Genomic DNA, 18,064 nt, shown 5'->3' on the forward strand with positions numbered 1-18,064 from the left:
GTGTCTCCAAGAGGCTTATTTCCATCCATCACACTCCCCTGAGCTATGAGGCTATACGCTCCACAAAAAGGATGACCTGCGTGGAGAGAGAGGTAGAGGAGGCGTAGGTAGTTTTGTCAGGCCGGACTGTCATTCCTCACCTCTCTCGCCTACAACGACTTCACAAGCTGTCGCTGTGTACGTGCACGTGCGTCATCCATTGACTGTATGTTCACTCTACTTGCCCTCACATGATGCACTTGATGATGTGGCCCTCACCGACCTCCTTACACAGCTCCCTCAGCCGTTCATTATTTGTGATGATTTTAATGCCCACAATGTGCTTTGGGGCTCTGCAATTACCTGTCCCAGGGGTAAAGCAATTGAGAGGCTTCTCCTGTCATCCTGTGCCTACTTGCTCAATGCAGGACAGAGCACTCACTTCTGCACAGCGACTGGGTTGTTCTCTGCCATTGATCTCTTTTTTTGCTATCCAGTTCTTGCCGCCAGTGCTAAATGGGAAGTGGTCACTGACTTGCACGGCAGTGATCACTTCCCGTTGTGGATTCACCTGCTAGATGGCATGGGCCCTGAAAGGAGACCACCACGATGGCTGCTCAGTTGGCCGGACTGGACACTTTATAGCCAGTTGGCCCGGTTCGAACACTGTGGGAATGTTGAGGCGTGCGTGGATCATATTATCAAAATGGTCCACAATGCCGCTGCAGCATCCATTCCACAGGCTACCAGAAGAGGCAAACTGTCCCTTGTTGGAGTGCCGAATGCCGCTGTGCAATCAGGACCAGGCGTGCAGCTCTGCGTCGGTTCCAGTGTCGGCAGACTGCTGAGAATCTTGCAGCCTTTCGGGTAGCGAGGGCAAAATGCCGCCACATTATTCAAGAGAGCAAGAAGAGGTCATGGCAACAGTTTCTGAACACCATTAATCGTTCCACCAAAAGTTCCATTGTGTGGGAGACCATCAGGAGAATTTCTGGGAGAGGACGGAGGTGCCCCATGGCTTCTGTAATGAATAACGGCACTCTCCACACGGTTCCATGAGATGTTGCCCAGACTATGGCAGCATATTTTGCCATGGTTGCTTCAACAGCCAGTCAGGATCCGGCTTTCCAGCACCATAGAGAGGTTGCTGAGAGGTGTAGTCTGGACTTCCAGTCCACGTCTAATGAAGTTTACAACTGGCCATTTTCCACGTGGGAGCTGGATTCTGCATTGTCTGCAGAATGTGACACATCCCCTGGTCACGACAGGATCCATTACAGTATCCTACGGCGCCTCACAAGGCGCAACAAAGAAATCCTCCTTGCCCTTTTTAATGCCATTTGGGCGTCAGATCACTTTCCTGACTTGTGGCGTGAGGCAGTTTTAATTCCTTTTTTAAAACCTGGGAAAGACAGCACGAGCCCAAGTAGCTACTGTAGTGTTGCCCTTACTAGTTGCATGGGAAAGACCTTGGAGCGGATGGTCAACCTCCGCCTTGTCTGGATGTTAGAATCCCGGCAACTCCTTAGTTGCTTTCATTGTGGGCTCAGGAGGATTCGTTCCACTTTCGATAACCTTGCGTTCCTAGAGGTGGCTATACAACAAGCTTTCCTATGCTGTCATTACCTTGTGGGTGTATTTTTTGACATCAGGAAGGCCTATGATACTACTTGCAGGCGTCTCATCCTGGAGCAGCTTCACAAATAGGGTTTTCATGGTTGTCTTCCTCTTTTTATTTAGTCTTTCCTCTCGCCGCCATACTCTAGATACTGAATTGGCGATGTCCTGTCTGATCGCTTTGAGCAAGAGAATGGTGTCCCTCAGGATAGTGTTTTAAGTGTGACTGTCTTTGCCATAGCTATTAACAGCATTACCTCCAAAGTGAAAAGTCCTGTCCAGTGTTCCATGTTTATGGATGATTTCTCTTTGTTTTGTTCTTCTTCAAGCCTTGCAACGACAACGCGTCAGTTGCAATTTACTCTTAGATGTTTGGATGACTGGGTGCAGAAGAGTGGTTTTAAGTTTCCCACCAAGAAGTCCGAGAGTGTTCTTCTTCACCATTCTCGTTCGATTTTAACCTTTCCTGAGTTGAGGATGAGGGACACTGTCCTTGCTTTTAAAGACACGCTGAGATTTCTGGGGCTCATTTTTGACTCTAAACTTACATGGTTACCTCATCTTAAAGACCTGAAGCAACGGTCACTTAAGGGAATAATGTCTTCGCCACAGTACATGGGGTGCAGACAGGACTTGTCTGCTCCAGTTTTACAGGGCATTTGTGTGATCTTGGCTCGATTATGGTTGCACGGTGTATGGGTCTGCAAGGCCTTCTTACTTAAAGATGTTGGATGTTGTGCACCATGAAGGGCTTAGGTTGGCCACTGGGGCACCCACACCAAGCCTCTGGGCAGAGGCTGGTTAACCTCCACTTCATATGCGGCGACGGCTACTTACGGTGCGCCAGGCGTATAAAACTTTGTCCACACCATACACACCTGCATACCATAATGTTGCTCAGCTTCCTCTGGCACGACTTTTTCATAACCATTATGGGATTCGCACACAGGATTGCGCCTCGGCGATGGATATGGCTGGTTTTTGTGTTTTCCATCGCGGCTGGAGCAGATTTCCACTTTGGCTCCTCTGGAGACCCAGACTTATTTTAGATATGACCAATTTTAAGAAAGATAGTACGCCAGATTTCACATTTCAATCTGTTTTTTAACATTTTAGATGTGCCTCATGGTTTTACCGTCGTTTACACTGATGGCTCCAAACAAGGGAATTTCCTTAGCTGTTTTGTAGTGTTCCCTGATCATATTACAAGGATTCGCCTCCCTGATGAATATACTGTTTTCGCAGCGGACCTCCACATGAACCTGAAGGCGCTGGAGCAGATGAATTGTGTTCAGGTGCCTTACAATCATTGCAGAATCTGTACCCAACTGAGGAGATGGTCCAGCTGATATATGACCACCTGTACTTGCTCCAACGGTGGTGTAAGGTGGTGTCCTTCTGCTGGGTGCCCCTGGTCATGTAGGAATATGGGGCAATGAACAGGCTGATCGGGCTGCCAAGGAGGCCTGCAGAGAGCAGGATGTGGTCCAGTGTCCTATTCCCTTGCAGTCTGTCATTTCTGCACTCCACAAGATGTGCATGGAGTTGTAGGAGGAAGAATGGCTGGCGGTGATGGCCAATAAACTGCGGTTGGTGAAGTCAACAACTCGGCTGCGACGTTCCTCCTGCCGGTTGCTCAGGCAGGAAGAGGTGACCCTCACGCGTCTTCGGATCGGGCACTGTCCTCTCATACATATAATTTTATTACAGCAGGAGGATCCCCCATTTTGTGATGCTTGTGGTGTGCACATCTCTGTCCGGCACATTTTAACAGACTGCATTTTATACCGTGATGCAAGGGCAGCAGCAGAAGTTGATGGGGATCTGCCCTGTGTTTTAGCTAATGATGAGACTTGTGTGTCTAGGGTTTTAAAGTTTTGTGATGTGTCTGGACTCTGGCCTAAACTTTAAGGCTGGAGGTTTTAGTGTATTGCAGAGTGACTGGCTCCTCCCTCTTTTCCTTGCAGTCAGCCAGCCACTTCCATCTGCTATATTGTTTTAGCTCCCTCTACCCCTTTCTTCCTGTGTTGTCCATATTTTACTGCTGACAGCATGCTTCGTTCCACGATTTGGTGTGGGTAGGCACATATTTTTCCAGGGTTGATACCTGTGTTTTACGTTCTGTTTTATCTTCCTGTTCTGAGTATTTTCTTGACCCCCGTCTCAATCTGTTACTGAGCAGGCGCTGAAGACCTTGCCGTCGTGCGTCCATACAACCCCATCCATCCATCCATCCATCATAAGGTCTATGGTTGCTTGGTAGCATAAAAAATTTAAGATTTTAAGTCATACAATCAAAAGGTATAGCCATTTATGTCACATTTTGATACTTGCAAACTCGCTCACCAAAACCCACAGTGTCTATCCCGTTAACCTAGAGTTGTGCAATTTGGCAAGACAAGAGGTTTCACAGTGTAAATAAAGGAAAAAAATTGAAAAATTGTTTAATTGTAATTATATCACATAAAAAAAATATTTTCTGCCTCTACAAACTGACATTGCTTTCATAAAATGTCAAAAGTCTTAGAAATTACTGTAGGGATTTGATTTGGTTTTCAGTAATAGGTAGAGTTTTTCATGAGAGAGGTTTTTCTGTATAATTTATAAATATTTTGTGCTAATAGCCCTGAAATGAAATCCCCTGCTGCTGTAAAAACAATGCCTTGTCATCTAGTGGGGAAAGGCATAAGGCCGCGTGACAGCTGCACCGTGACAGTCTGTGCTTAAGATACGTACACCATCTGTAATGTTTCAAAGCATAGCAATATTGGTAATTGATGCAGGATTGCACTTCTATCATTTGGGATGATGATCTTGTTATCTCATAAAATATCCATTGTTTCACATAACAGTTAGACATTTGCATAACAACAATACTCGTAGCCATTTTCTTTTCTGGGGACTTCCATTAAATCATAGCAAATGGGAAATTATACAAAAAATTTGAACTTGAAACTTAAAATTAAAACATTCTCGAAAGTCTTGGAATTGCCAGTAAAGATATAATGCCAGTATTAATACAGATGACAGTCAAAAATCATCCAGATTCTCCGTTCCTGAATGGATGAATTATCTGTAAATACAAGTTAAGTTTGTACAGAACCCTTGCTGCAAGAGCCGTACTCACAATTATCTGCATTTTTTTTTCTTTATTTTCCAAATAATTGCACAAAACATTGTTTTCTCCGGTTGTAGGAGTGGTTCAGTCTGTAGTAACAGATGTTAATTTGGACAGAACTAGATTGCATTTTTTGCAGATGTTCAAAAACACAGTTATCATGTCCTGTGCTGGTGTTATATGATGGTAATAAATAGTTCCAATAATTCCTCAAAAGTATTGACGTCTATATTGCAAACACTAAGAAACAGTTACTTGAACTACGTTCTATACGTTTTTACTCTTTTTACAGATAGTGAAAAGCTTCAAAACTAGATGATTTGACCCAATCAGTTATTCTTTCCACAATTTAATTTCAGACAACAATACTGTTTTGAAAGGCTTTTTGGAAATTTTTTGTCAGAGTAATCTCTACAGTTTTAATTAGACAGTCTTTAATGAAATAACCTCCTTTGAAAGGTTCAGAATGTTTTAACTATCTACTCTGGGTAAATATGAAATGGCATACACAACGGCTTCATTGTGGTTGCTTAGAAGCTGACATGGCGCTTTTATCTCTTCTGTGCCCTGCTCCCCTATCCTACCCCTGTGCCTTCCTGCTGACCTGCTGCTCTACCTGAGGCCCACATCCAGGTATGGGTGTGCGTGTTTATAACATCTCCTTCTGCCAGTTGGTTGCTCTGTCTGAATTTCATGCCAGGGGATGAGTGCTGGCAGCATCTCCACTGTTCGTCACTTCATTGTGATTAGCAATTTCCTTAACTGAAACTTGATAGGTTCTTTAATGACATAGCCCTAGAAGTTAGTCTATGCCAGAACCAGACCACGATCGTAATCGCTTCTGTGTAACTCTGATAGGCAGTGTTCCATGACCCCAGCTTGTTAGGCTTCTGCGGTCTGGTGTGATGGTAGTGTTCTTGACAATGATCTTGGACAGTACTCACTGTCTGAACTGTGTTGTCATGCCACATTGGCAGCGGATCTAATAGAAACCAGACTTCCATAGTCTGAAGTCATCCTTGACACTATCAAGCAGTGCCATTGTTTGAGTTGGTGGACAGGTGACAGTCTTCACTTGGTGTTTCCAAAGAAGTCGTCCTCTCTTTGCACAGTATGTGAGGAAAAAATCATTTAGTGAAGTTTATTAAAAGATAAAAACTAGAGTATGTACAATGAATAACGTGTTTTTCAACAAAAAATGGCTCTCCGACAAATTTTTATACATATACAGCGTAGCTGTTCTGTTGGGTACTTGCAGTGTACAGACATTTCAAACTGTTCTCCCCCCCCCCCCCCCCCCCCCCCCATGCATTTCAAGAATATTAATTAATTTGAAGTCTAGAGAAGTATGCAACCTTTATTGTTGAAGCCACTGTTGTATATGTATGACTGGCTGAAAACCCATAAGTATGTGATGAACACCAAAATTGAATAGTAGTTATTACCTCAGCCACGTCAGTGAAAAGGCACATGGATGAAATGTAAGAGTGTGAACAAAATTGTGACTTAGACAGGACGGATAATAAATTTTCTGCAGGAAATGCCACGAAGAAGACATTATCTATTGGCGACTGCATTCTTAATTAAATGCGCTGAATTGTGACAGCAGGATCTGAGTGGAAACAGACAACAGATCTGTACTGCTTACAATTCAGGGGACATGCTGCCAGAGGTCACTCACAAAAATAAAAATGTTCTTATGAATGATCCATTCAGTCACCAAAGCTCACAGATTGCTGATGCTACGGCAGTTATTGTCAGGGTGTTCACACTGTACCACTTTAGAGTAATTGTACCATCCCAGTGTTGCAATTTCCTGAAGCATATGAGGCAGTGAGGCAAAGGGTTCATGACAAAACCATGGATATAATCCCTAGTTTGATTCAGTTTTGACCTTATCTGACTGAACAACAAGCACAATGTATATTTTTGGCACTTGTATAGTACTGATCCTGGTTATCAGAACGTGCAGCACTGTCAGTAGATATTTGCATTTATCCAAACAAATATTGTGTTTATAACTTAATTTTCATGTCATTTTCTCTTTTTACATATTTCCGTAACATGATACAAACCAAATCAAATTGAGCTGTTAAACATCAGAGATGTAATGAATTCCTGTATGTGAATACTGACCATTCTTACAATTACAAATAAATATTTATATAAAATTGATTTCCATTTGCAGCGGCCGCATAAAGCAACTGCTGATGAAATGACGAAATTTCACAGTGATGATTATGTGCGGTTTTTAAGGAGTATCAGGCCAGATAACATGTCTGAATATAACAAGCAGATGCAACGCTGTGAGTATACTTCCTAAATTGCTATTTTTTACACACGCACACACGTTCGCCTACTGATACATTGTCCCTGTGGACTACTTTGTGCGGGTGACTGCAGCTCAACTGGGGTGAGAAGTTTTGTGTCGGATGGAGTGGATGAAAGAAGGAGGAAGGTGGAGAATGGGAGGGAGAATTGGAGAAGGGTGGTTGACAGTTGGGAGGGAGGGGCAGGAGGTACCCAAGATAGGAAAGTGGCACTGAAGAGCTCATTATGGCTGCAGGTGGGGGGAGGGAGAGGCAGCACATGATGATGTAGAGAGTGGGTTGAGAGGCGGAGATAGCGCAGAAGAGGGAAACTGCAGAGTGGCAGATGTGGGTGCAGGATGACAGAAGCTAGGGTTCTGGGGCAAAGGTGGATGTAACTGTAGGGTACAGTCTAGTGGGGATAGAGGCCAGAAAAGCTATGGGATCAAAGAATATGTTGCAGAGACAACCATTGAAATTGAACATGTTGTGCTCTGCAGCATATTGTGAGACTGGGTGATAAATTGTGCTGTTGGTCAGTTTGGCAGTGGCCAGTAGTTTGGATAGAAAGATGGCTGATGGATGTGCTCACATAAAATACTGTGCACATATTGGATGTGGTGGATGGCAGTATCAGACAGGCCTTGCACCAGTCCACAAGAGTATGAGTCATATGTCAAGGTGGGTAGTTGTGTAAGTATAGGCAAGGCTATTGCATAGACTGAGCAGGAAATGAAATACACTTTGGACGAAATGGGAAGGATTGTGTGTGGGATGGACCTTATTTCCAGGCTTGATGGTATATTGACATCCTGACAAAGGATATGGTTTTTCTCTGTTGCATTTGGGGATGGTACTGGACCATCAAGGGATCACCAATTTAGTATTGGAGGGCAGTGTGGAGGGTAAAAATCATAGAGGGAGACCAAGAGATGAATACATCAAGCAGATTCAGAAGGATGTAGGTTGCAGTAGGTACTGGGAGATGAAGAAACTTGCACAGGAGAGAGTAGCATGGAGAGCTGCATCAAACCAGCTCAGGACTGAAGACCACAACAACAACTGGACCATGAGAGGACAGCTGCTCCTTTGCAGCTGGTTTCTTGGGTTGGTTAAAGGATTGCGTGCAAGTTTGAATATAGCATGTGAAATTGTCTGTGGTCAAGATTTTTTGGGGTGGGGGTGGGGGGCTATCAGTGAAGGCCTTAGTAATCTTCTTTTGGCCATCCTGATTTATGTTTCCTGTGGTTGCTCTAAAATAAATAATTTTCCAGCAGAATATAAAATTCCATTCTGAACCATAGGCAGACATGCATAGTGTGTTGAAACAGTTTTTACTTCTTGTGTTATGATTTTGAATTTCACAGTTCATGTTAAATTCAGTTTCATTATTAAGCACAAATACTGTTAGGGAGTAAATGTATTAGCAAGTGTAAATAATTCCTAGGTCACTGAATGGGGTTGTGCAAAATATTCTGTAGAATAAATAGTTTTTGATCTTAGCTGTAGTATATTATGCCATATCACACATTGGAATTAGTGTTTTCTTTTCCTTAACTTGCATAAGAAATTTTCAGTGTAGAATTTTATTAGTATGAAAATAACTTCTTTTTTTTAATCATGAGAACCCAATTCAGACTTAGCAGTACTTGATTAGTTGGAAGTTGCTGTTTCCGACTACCTTCCATAAGGCAAGATGTAAATGCTGCTGGATGAAAAATTTAGTTTTCCTTCCTGTCAGCTGCATTCTTATGTCCTGAAATCTCTTAATCATATGAAGAATTATTGGGTGACAGTAAAAAGTATGAGGGAGGAATGGAAAATAATGCACAATAATTTTTTTTTGCCCTGGTACTGCAGTTGCAATGTTGAAATTTCGTGATGATGATGTAGTTGGAAGTTTGCGCTGCAGAGGGTATTTTGTTTTCATATGTGGCTGTAGCGAGATAAACCTGAACTACAAAACACACGCGACACATGTTTCTGTCGTCAACTTGTGAAGAGCAGCGGAGTGTATTTCGATATTTGTGGGTCAAAGGACATAAACCAAGTGAAATTCACAAATACATGTGTGGCATGTATAGGGATGACTGAAGCAATGGTTCCAGGTAGTGTGCATTCTTCCAAGAGGGCTGTGTAAACATCAGTGATTCGCTACGCTCTGGGTGGCTGGTAACAGCTGCAACCCTGCAGAATGTTGGAGCAATTGAAACTAATTTTGAATGACCAGCGAGTGCAACTGCGAACTTTATTACAGCAATTCAACATTTCTTATGGTGTGATGTACGGTTTTGTTTGTGACGCATTGAAATTTTGTAAAGTTACTGTTTGCTGGGTGCCTAAGAACCTGACAGGCAACCACTAGGGCCAGCAAATGACGACAAGCTTGTCTCACGTAAGGTGTTACACCACAGAGGGGCACGGCTTTCTGAAAGGAATCATCACTGGTGATGAGTTGCGGGTCTGCCACTACACGCCTGAAATCGAGCAGGCATCTGTAGAGTGGAAACACTCTGGTTCACCAATACAAAAAAGAATTCAAAGCGGCTCAGTCTGCTAGGAAAGTGCTTGTGACAGTGTTCTGGGATGGGCATGGTGTGTTATTGGTGGACTTAGCTGACAATGATTGCCCTCATGTTTGCTGCTCCTGTTGTGATAAAATCACCAAATTTGGGTGGTCTTGACTGGGCACTGTTGGACTTGTTAGCAACACATGATTATGGGGCACATAACATTGTCATCTACCAGCTACCCCACTCACCTCCCCGAAACAACCCTGAAAGAGGCGTAAAATACCTCCAGAAAACATTAACAGCTCATGCCACCTTATACATGAAGCTTATGATGGAGCACATGCTATCACACGTATTTGAAGAGTTTAGAGAACAGTAGTTTTAAAACCCATTGTTTTGTAGAATTATTTATTTCTTCACTGCTGATACATTTTGATAGGACTGTGCAGTGTTTCATTCTTGGATATTCCTTCTTTTTCAGTTAATGTTGGAGAGGATTGTCCTGTATTTGATGGCCTCTATGAATTTTGTCAGTTATCCTCTGGTGGGTCAGTTGCTGCTGCTGTGAAATTGAACAAACAAGCCTCCGAAATATGTATAAATTGGGGAGGCGGTTTGCATCATGCTAAAAAATCTGAAGCATCTGGGTTTTGCTATGTGAATGACATAGTTCTTGGGATTCTAGAATTGTTGAAGTACCACCAACGAGTTTTATATATTGATATTGATGTCCATCATGGTGATGGTGTCGAAGAAGCTTTTTATACTACTGATCGTGTGATGACTGTTTCATTCCATAAATACGGTGAATACTTCCCAGGCACAGGAGATCTGAGGGTAAGAGCTATTAAGTTTTAAAATTTTGTTATAAATGTTATATGAATAATTATATTTATTTTTTGGAGACTTTGAAATTGTGTGGCTATATAGAAGATGTGTTGTTTTTCTTGTTGTTGAAGTTGACATTATCATTACTAATTATCACTGCTTTAATGTGTATCATACAACATACCAAATTAACATACACAGTCATGCATAGGTTTCGTAACTTTGTCACTATAAATGCTTTTAATATTTAAAAAGTTTGATTGTTTAGCGTAAAACTATATCTATGTTATAGTATGAAGTTGTAAATTTAGTAATGCCTTATCAAAAAAATATCGATAAGTATGGTCTTGAGGTCAGTTTCTTATAAAAAATTTATTGACCATCGCTGAAGCTTTTAATTTGTGTGTTGGTATTCAGGTTGGCGTTAATCGGAAATGGTGACTTTAATAATCATTATGGGATCATTGTTTGCCATGCACAAGTTCAATTGTGTATAGAGTATTCAACAATGGCTCTGCATAGTTAGTATCTCCTCTATAATTTGTCAGCATCACCATCACTATCTTCAAAATTAGCTTGCAGACCTGTTCCTTCTTCAGGGCAAATTATCCTCCCATCTGGTGAGTGGTCTTCCTGCATTGTGTTATCATTTTGGCTTAGACAGAGCAACCTCTTTTGAATTCTGTTGATGTCCATCCATTGAGTATTTTTTTACATGTTAGTTGTTGCCCTGATTTCTGTAATTTATATTGAAAAATGTCCATTTCCTTTCATATATCATCATATCTACTTTTATCCAAGAGCATATAGCTTGCCACAGATCTTATAAATCTCGTTTCAGCAGCTTCTCATTTCTCCTGGTCTGACCTCTTTAGTGTCTAATTTTCACTGCTGTATGTAAATGCAGGGATATCATCTTATAAAACTTGATTTGTGGCTTCTCCCTCCTCATGTGTTATGTATTGTACCACACATTCTTTGAACTTTATTTTGTTATTGATCTCCATCCTTTCAGTGACATAACTTATACCCTAGGTAGTTGAAAATGCATAGTTGTTCTATTATTTATCATGTATAACTTTCTAGTCGTCAAAGGTCGTTTCCCTTGGAAGCACTTCTCCGTGGTTTTTGTTACATTTATCCTCAGGTTAAAATCGTTCACTACTTATAAGACATCTTTTCTATAGTTTTTACTTAGTATTCTGCTCTTAAGCCATTCCGCTTGAAGGAAAAAAAAGTTATCATCCAGTTTCGTTTAATCTTTTGTTGTGATTGATAATTAACTCAGTACCCAGTTTGTTTGAGGTACTATTTCTTTTCCTCTTACACTAATTTTAAACCTAATTTCTTCCTTTTAATGATTGTTGAATTTAAAAAGCTTGCGATGCGACCAGTGCACTGACTGCAAAATTGATCTCTGTAAGTCTGCCTTCATACCAGAAGTTGTCATTAAATAGCTGGTGATCCATTAACACATTCCTTGAGACGGTATTATACCTTGGCAATAAACTAACTCTGACAGTAATTGTTAGATATAACTGAAGCATGGCAAAAAATTCTGTTCTGTTATAGTGCAGAAATATCTCAAAACTGAAATCCCCCCCCCCCCCCCTATGTACACCTACATTAATACTCCTTCTGGTTCCAGTAACTGTACAACCCCCCGCCCCTCCACCCTTTCCAATTGCAAATGGTGTATGGGAATAATGATTGTTGATAAGCCTCGATATTAGCTCTAATTTCTTGAATTTTCTGATCATGGTCATTTCTTGAAGTATGTGGGAAGAAGTAATGTGTGTCCTACTCTTTCCGGAAAGTACTCCCTAGTAATTTTTCATGGTAAACCTCTCAACCTCTCCGTGATGCACAGTGCCTCTCTTGGAGCATCTGCCACTAGAGTTTGATGAGCATCTCTGTAATGTTCTCGCACTGACTAAATAACACAAAGACAAAATACACTGCTCTCTCTCTCTCTCTCTCTCTCTCTCTCTCTCTCTCTCTCTCTCTCTCTCTCTCTCTCTTCCCCCCCCCCCCCCCTCCCCCCTCTCCCTATTTTATCAGTCATACCTGGTAAGCATTCCAGATTGATGAATAATACTCAAGAATCGGTGAGCAAGAGCCTCGTAAGCTGCTAGCTTCGTAGATGAGCTGTGAATCTGTCTGGCATCTGTTTTTCCTACTATTTTGTTTTATGTGGTCATTCCACTTGAGGTCGTTTGGTTAGTACTCCTAAAAATTTTACAGTAGGTACTGTTTCCAGTAATGTGTCATCAATAATGTTATTGTACAGTAGTGAATTTCCTTGCCTGTGTGTGCACAGTAAGTTACAATTATTTATGTTCAGGATCAACTGTCAGAGAATGCACCATTCTTCAGTCTGTTGATCATGCTGCAAGTCAGTGCTGTCATGTGGCATTGCTACCTTTGTGTAGGCAGCCACATTGCCTGCAATCAGTCTTAGCTTCCGATGCTTTCTACTAAGTTGTTTATATACATTGTAAACAGTAACAGTCATATCACTTAGTTGGGGTACTCTGAAAATTACGTTTTCATCTGTCAGTTTTATTCTGATAAGAACAACATGTTGAGTTCTATGTACAAGGAACTCTTGAATTGAGTTGCAAATATGGACCAGTACTCGGTAAGCTTGTCTTTTTTATCACCAAGCAGCAGTGTGGCAGGCTGTCATTTGTCTTTCTGAAGTTAAGGACCATGGCATCAACTTGAGCACCTTTGTGTACAGCGCTGTGGATCTCATGGAGAACCAGAACGAATTAAGTTTTGCAAAATCTCTGTCTGTGGAATCCAAGTAGAGTTTAATAGAATAGATTTTCGTTCTCCAAAGATGTCTTAATTCTTGAGCATAATGCATGTTCCATAATTCTACAACAGATTGGTGCCGATGGTATAGGCCTATACTTATGTGCACCTGTCCTACGACCCTTCTTGAAAATGAGAATAACCTGTGCTTTTTTTCAGTCATTAGATACCCTTCAGTACTTTGGTGAAATATGATAAACTGCTGCTAGAAATGAAACAAGTTCTTCCGCATAATCGTTACAGAATCTTACAGGTATCTCATCTGGTTCAGATGCTTTTCCACTACTAAGTGATTGTTACTGCTTTTCTATTCTGCGATCGGTTATCTGAGTTTGTGCCATTCAACATTTGTACAATGATTGAAAGGAGGGACCTTGTTACAATCTTCTGTGGTGAAACAGTTACAGACAACCGAATTCAGTATTTCGATCTTCTATCTTTTATCTCTCGCTTCGTTGCCAGTATGGTCACTGACTGACTGATTAGATGATTTCAAACCTCTTGCTGCCTTTAAGTAAGAATAAAACATTTAGGGTTTTTAGTCATATCGGTTAACAAAACTTTACTTTCAAAGTCATTGAACACTTCTCTGATTTTTCTCATTATGCTCAGCTCATTATCTCTCTGTTCAACTTTGGTTTGTCAGCTAGATTTTGACTTCTCTGAAATCTGTGATGAAGCCCTCTTTGTTTACATAGCAGTCTTATAATACAGCTGTTAAACTATGGCAGGTCTTTCCCATTCCTGAAGACCTCTCTCGGAACATAGTTGTCTAACGCACATTAAATGATGCTTTTGAATTTTTTTTATTTGTGCCCCACATCTTCGTCTTCAGCATTGAATGTTTTATGTTGACTGTTAAGATACTCTGCAGTTTGCATCTTGTCACTCTTGCTAAGCAAAAATATTTTCCTACTTTTCTGAACATTCCTTGTAATACCAGTAGTTACAGTTGTCATGACAGTATTACGATCACTGATACCCTCCTCTGTGTTAACTGACTCAATAAGTTCAGGTCTGTTTTCACTAGGAGGTTCAAGATGTTACCTTCTCTAGTTGGTTCTCTATCTTCTCAAAGTAATTTTCAGGATGATAATATATGAATCCCTGTCTGTGGCTCAAGTTTGGTATCATGATCTCCCAATCCATGGCTGCCAAGTTGAAGTCACCCCATATTATGATGACATTATCAGGAAAGTTCATAACAGTATTCTGCAAGTTCTGTCTGAAGAACTCTACTGCAACAGCTCCTGACACACACAGGCCTCTATAAAGGCATCTGATTACCATTTTTGACTGACCTTCGAAGCTTAACTTCACTCAGATTCATTCACATTTGAAATGTGTGATAACCTCACTAAATAGTATTGGCTTCTTTACTGCAATAAATATGTCGCCACCATTAGTGACTAACCTATCCATATGATAAATATTCCAATCTGAACTTAGGATGTTGTTGCTATTCTCTCACAGTTTCAACAAACTTTCTCTGCGTTACAACCTTTGGTAAATGATACTAATTCTGGGGCCTTTCCTTGGATGCTCCTTCAGTTTGCTAATATCATATTAATTATACACATGTATGTCTAATTGTGCTCATGCATTTGCAATATTTGTTTCTGAAAATATCATTTTTGTTACTTTTTTGGACTGTCCTTTATAACTGTTCCCTATTTTCAGGACATTGGTGCTGGAAAAGGAAAATACTATGCTGTTAATATACCCTTAAGGGATGGAATGGATGATGAAAGTTATGAATCCATTTTTGTTCCTATAATATCAAAAGTAATGGAAACCTTTCAACCTAGTGCAGTTGTGCTACAGTGTGGTGCAGATTCCTTAACGGGTGATAGGTTGGGCTGTTTCAACCTAACAGTTAGAGGTAACATTCAGTAATTATCTAAAGCAATGACTCAATATATTTTTACTGAAAATGATCATAGACCTGTAAGATGCATAGTAAAAATATACCAAATTACGAAGAAATTGATTCATGTTGCAGGAAGTCAGAACTGAGAATTTATTTAAGAATAGGGAGATATACCAGATTCCATTAAGTAGATAGTTAACTATATTACATGTTGACCTTTTTTTTGTCATCAGTCTACTGACTGGTTTGATGCGGCCCGCCACGAATTCCTTTCCTGTGCTAACCTCTTCATCTCAGAGTAGCACTTGCAACCTACGTCCTCAATTATTTGCTTGACATATTCCAATCTCTGTCTTCCTCTACAGTTTTTGCCCTCTACAGCTCCCTCTAGTACCATGGAAGTCATTCCCTCATGTCTTAGCGGATGTCCTATCATCCTGTCCCTTCTCCTTATCAGTGTTTTCCACAAATCCTATGAAAGTGTCTTGATTTTTCTTTAGCCTTGCTTCCATTATTAGCCGTAATGTCAGAATTGCCTCTCTCATCCCTTTACTTTTCCTAAAGCCAAACTGATCGTCACCTAGCGCATTCTCAATTTTCTTTTCCATTCTTCTGTATATTATTCTTGTAAGCAGCTTCGATGAATGAGCTGTTAAGCTGATTGTGCGATAATTCTCGCACTTGTCAGCTCTTGCCGTCTTCGGAATTGTGTGGATGATGCTTTTCCGAAAGTCAGATGGTATATCGCCAGACTCATATTCTACACACCAACGTGAATAGTCGTTTTTTTGCCACTTCCCCCAATGATTTTAAAAATTCTGATGGAATGTTATCTATCCCTTCTGCCTTATTTGACCGTAAGTCCTCCAAAGCTCTTTTAAATTCCGATTCTAATACTGGATCCCCTATCTCTTCTAAATCGACTCCTGTTTCTTCTTCTATCACATCAGACAAATATTCACCCTCATAGAGGCTTTCAATGTATTCTTTCCACCTATCTGCTCTTTCCTCTGCATTTAACAGTGGAATTCCCGTTGCACTCTTAATGTTACCACCGTTGCTTTTAATGTCACCAAAGGTTGTTTTGACTTTCCTGTATGCTGAGTCTGTCCTTCCGACAATCGTACCTTTTTTGATGTCTTAACATTTTTCCTGCAGCCATTTCGTCTTAGCTTCCCTGCACTTCCTATTTATTTCATTCCTCAGCGACTTGTATTTCTGTATTCCTGATTTTCCCGGAACATGTTTGTACTTCCTCCTTTCATCAATCAACTGAAGAATTTCTTCTGTTACCCATGGTTTCTTCGCAGCTACCTTCTTTGTACCTATGTTTTCCTTCCCACCTTCTGTGGTGGCCCTTTTTAGAGATGTCCATTCCTCTTCAACTGTGCTGCCTACTGCGCTATTCCTTATTGCTGTATCTATAGCGTTAGAGAACTTCAAACGTATCTCGTCATTCCTTAGTACTTCCGTATCCCACTTCTTTGCGTATTGATTCTTCCTGACTAATGTCTTGAACTTCAGCCTACTCTTCATCACTACTATATTGTGATCTGAGTCTATATCTGCTCCTGGGTACGCCTTACAATCTAGTATCTGATTTCGGAATCTCTGTCTGACCATGATGTAATCTAATTGAAATCTTCCCGTATCTCCCAGCCTTTTCCAAGTATACCTCCTCCTCTTGTGATTCTTGAACAGGGTATTCGCTATTACTAGCTGAAACTTGTTACAGACCTCAATTAGTCTTTCTCCTCTTTCATTCCTTGTCCCAAGCCCATATTCTCCTGTAACCTTTTCTTCTACTTCTTCCCCTACAACTGCATTCCCGTCGCCCATGACTATTAGATTTTCGTCCCCCTTTACATACTGCGTTACCCTTTCAATATCCTCATACACTTTCTCTATCTGTTCATCTTCAGCTTGCGACGTCGGCATGTATACCTGAACTATCGTTGTCGGTGTTGGTCTGCTGTTGATTCTGATTAGAACAACCCGGTCACTGAACTGTTCACAGTAACACACCCTCTGACATAGACATAGACAAAAGAAAGTGTTAAACAAAGGAACTTTTGCAAGCAGCAGATTTATTTTATGTGCATATAAATTAAAAGAAAAGGAAACCTCAAATAAAAAAGAGGATGTGTGGGAGTTCGAGGCAATGATAAGAGAAACAAGCCAGACATTGAAGAAAGCTGTTAATATACATTCCTGGAGAACCACTGTGCAATTTCACTTGTGAGAAGAGGCAGTGTTAATCCGTGAAATGAATGCATTGATTTCCAGTGAGAGCACTGATGACGTTCGTTTGGTTGCCCTAAGTCCACCATTGTAATCATTATGATAGAATATGTTGAACTAAATGAAACTGTTGAGGAATGTCTTTCAAAAGATGTGGGAAGATAAAAAAAGTAAAGCTATCATCAATCCGAAGATTGGTTGGAGCACCACAGTTTTGTACGAGGCATGGTCCTGTTGAAGGTGGTATACTGTTGCCTTCCTCCGAACTTTTAGCTGTCTTCACCAGCCAGTTACAGGGGACCTACAGTTCAACATGGACTGTGAACTGTGGTACAACTCAGTATTTTTCAAATCAACCCTTTTTAATGATCTCTGGGGACTGAAAATTTTTTCCTTAAACAGGGGTTTTCCTTAAATGGGTTTTTTTCCCAAGTACACAGGAGTGACCAAGAATCATAATTCAGGTATGTTTATGTGGTAAAAGTATCTATAAAATCACAATCTTAATGGAACACATTAAAAAAAAAAAAAAAAAAAGAATCTAGAAGAGTTGTATGTTTTATCCTAAAGAGGAAAATTATTTCCTGATGGCATCAACTGCACAGCAGCTGTGAATCTTGGCACAAGTTCTTGTTCTTGTTATTGTTCTTCCTCTTCTTGGTTGTCACTGCCTCCTACCTCACAGTTTTCCTTCAGAAGCCCTTCACACAACTCACATTCATCTTGAATGTGGAAGTCACGATATCATCATTGCAAGAAATATTATCCT

At 40.8% G+C, this 18,064-nt stretch overlaps 1 protein-coding gene across 2 annotated transcripts in view; it reads left to right on the forward strand.

The window, feature by feature from the left end:
* LOC126474139 (histone deacetylase HDAC1) overlaps positions 1-18,064 on the forward strand; it is a 156,659-nt gene that overhangs the window by 65,425 nt on the left and 73,170 nt on the right. For both annotated transcript variants that reach the window (XM_050101583.1, XM_050101584.1), the window contains exons 3-5: positions 6,903-7,020; positions 10,018-10,373; positions 14,865-15,066. In XM_050101583.1, the coding sequence (XP_049957540.1) occupies positions 6,903-7,020; positions 10,018-10,373; positions 14,865-15,066 (676 nt within the window). The remainder of the gene's footprint in view (positions 1-6,902; positions 7,021-10,017; positions 10,374-14,864; positions 15,067-18,064) is intronic.

The sequence above is a fragment of the Schistocerca serialis genome, chromosome 4, assembly GCF_023864345.2.
Source record: "Schistocerca serialis cubense isolate TAMUIC-IGC-003099 chromosome 4, iqSchSeri2.2, whole genome shotgun sequence".
NCBI lineage: Eukaryota > Metazoa > Arthropoda > Insecta > Orthoptera > Acrididae > Schistocerca > Schistocerca serialis.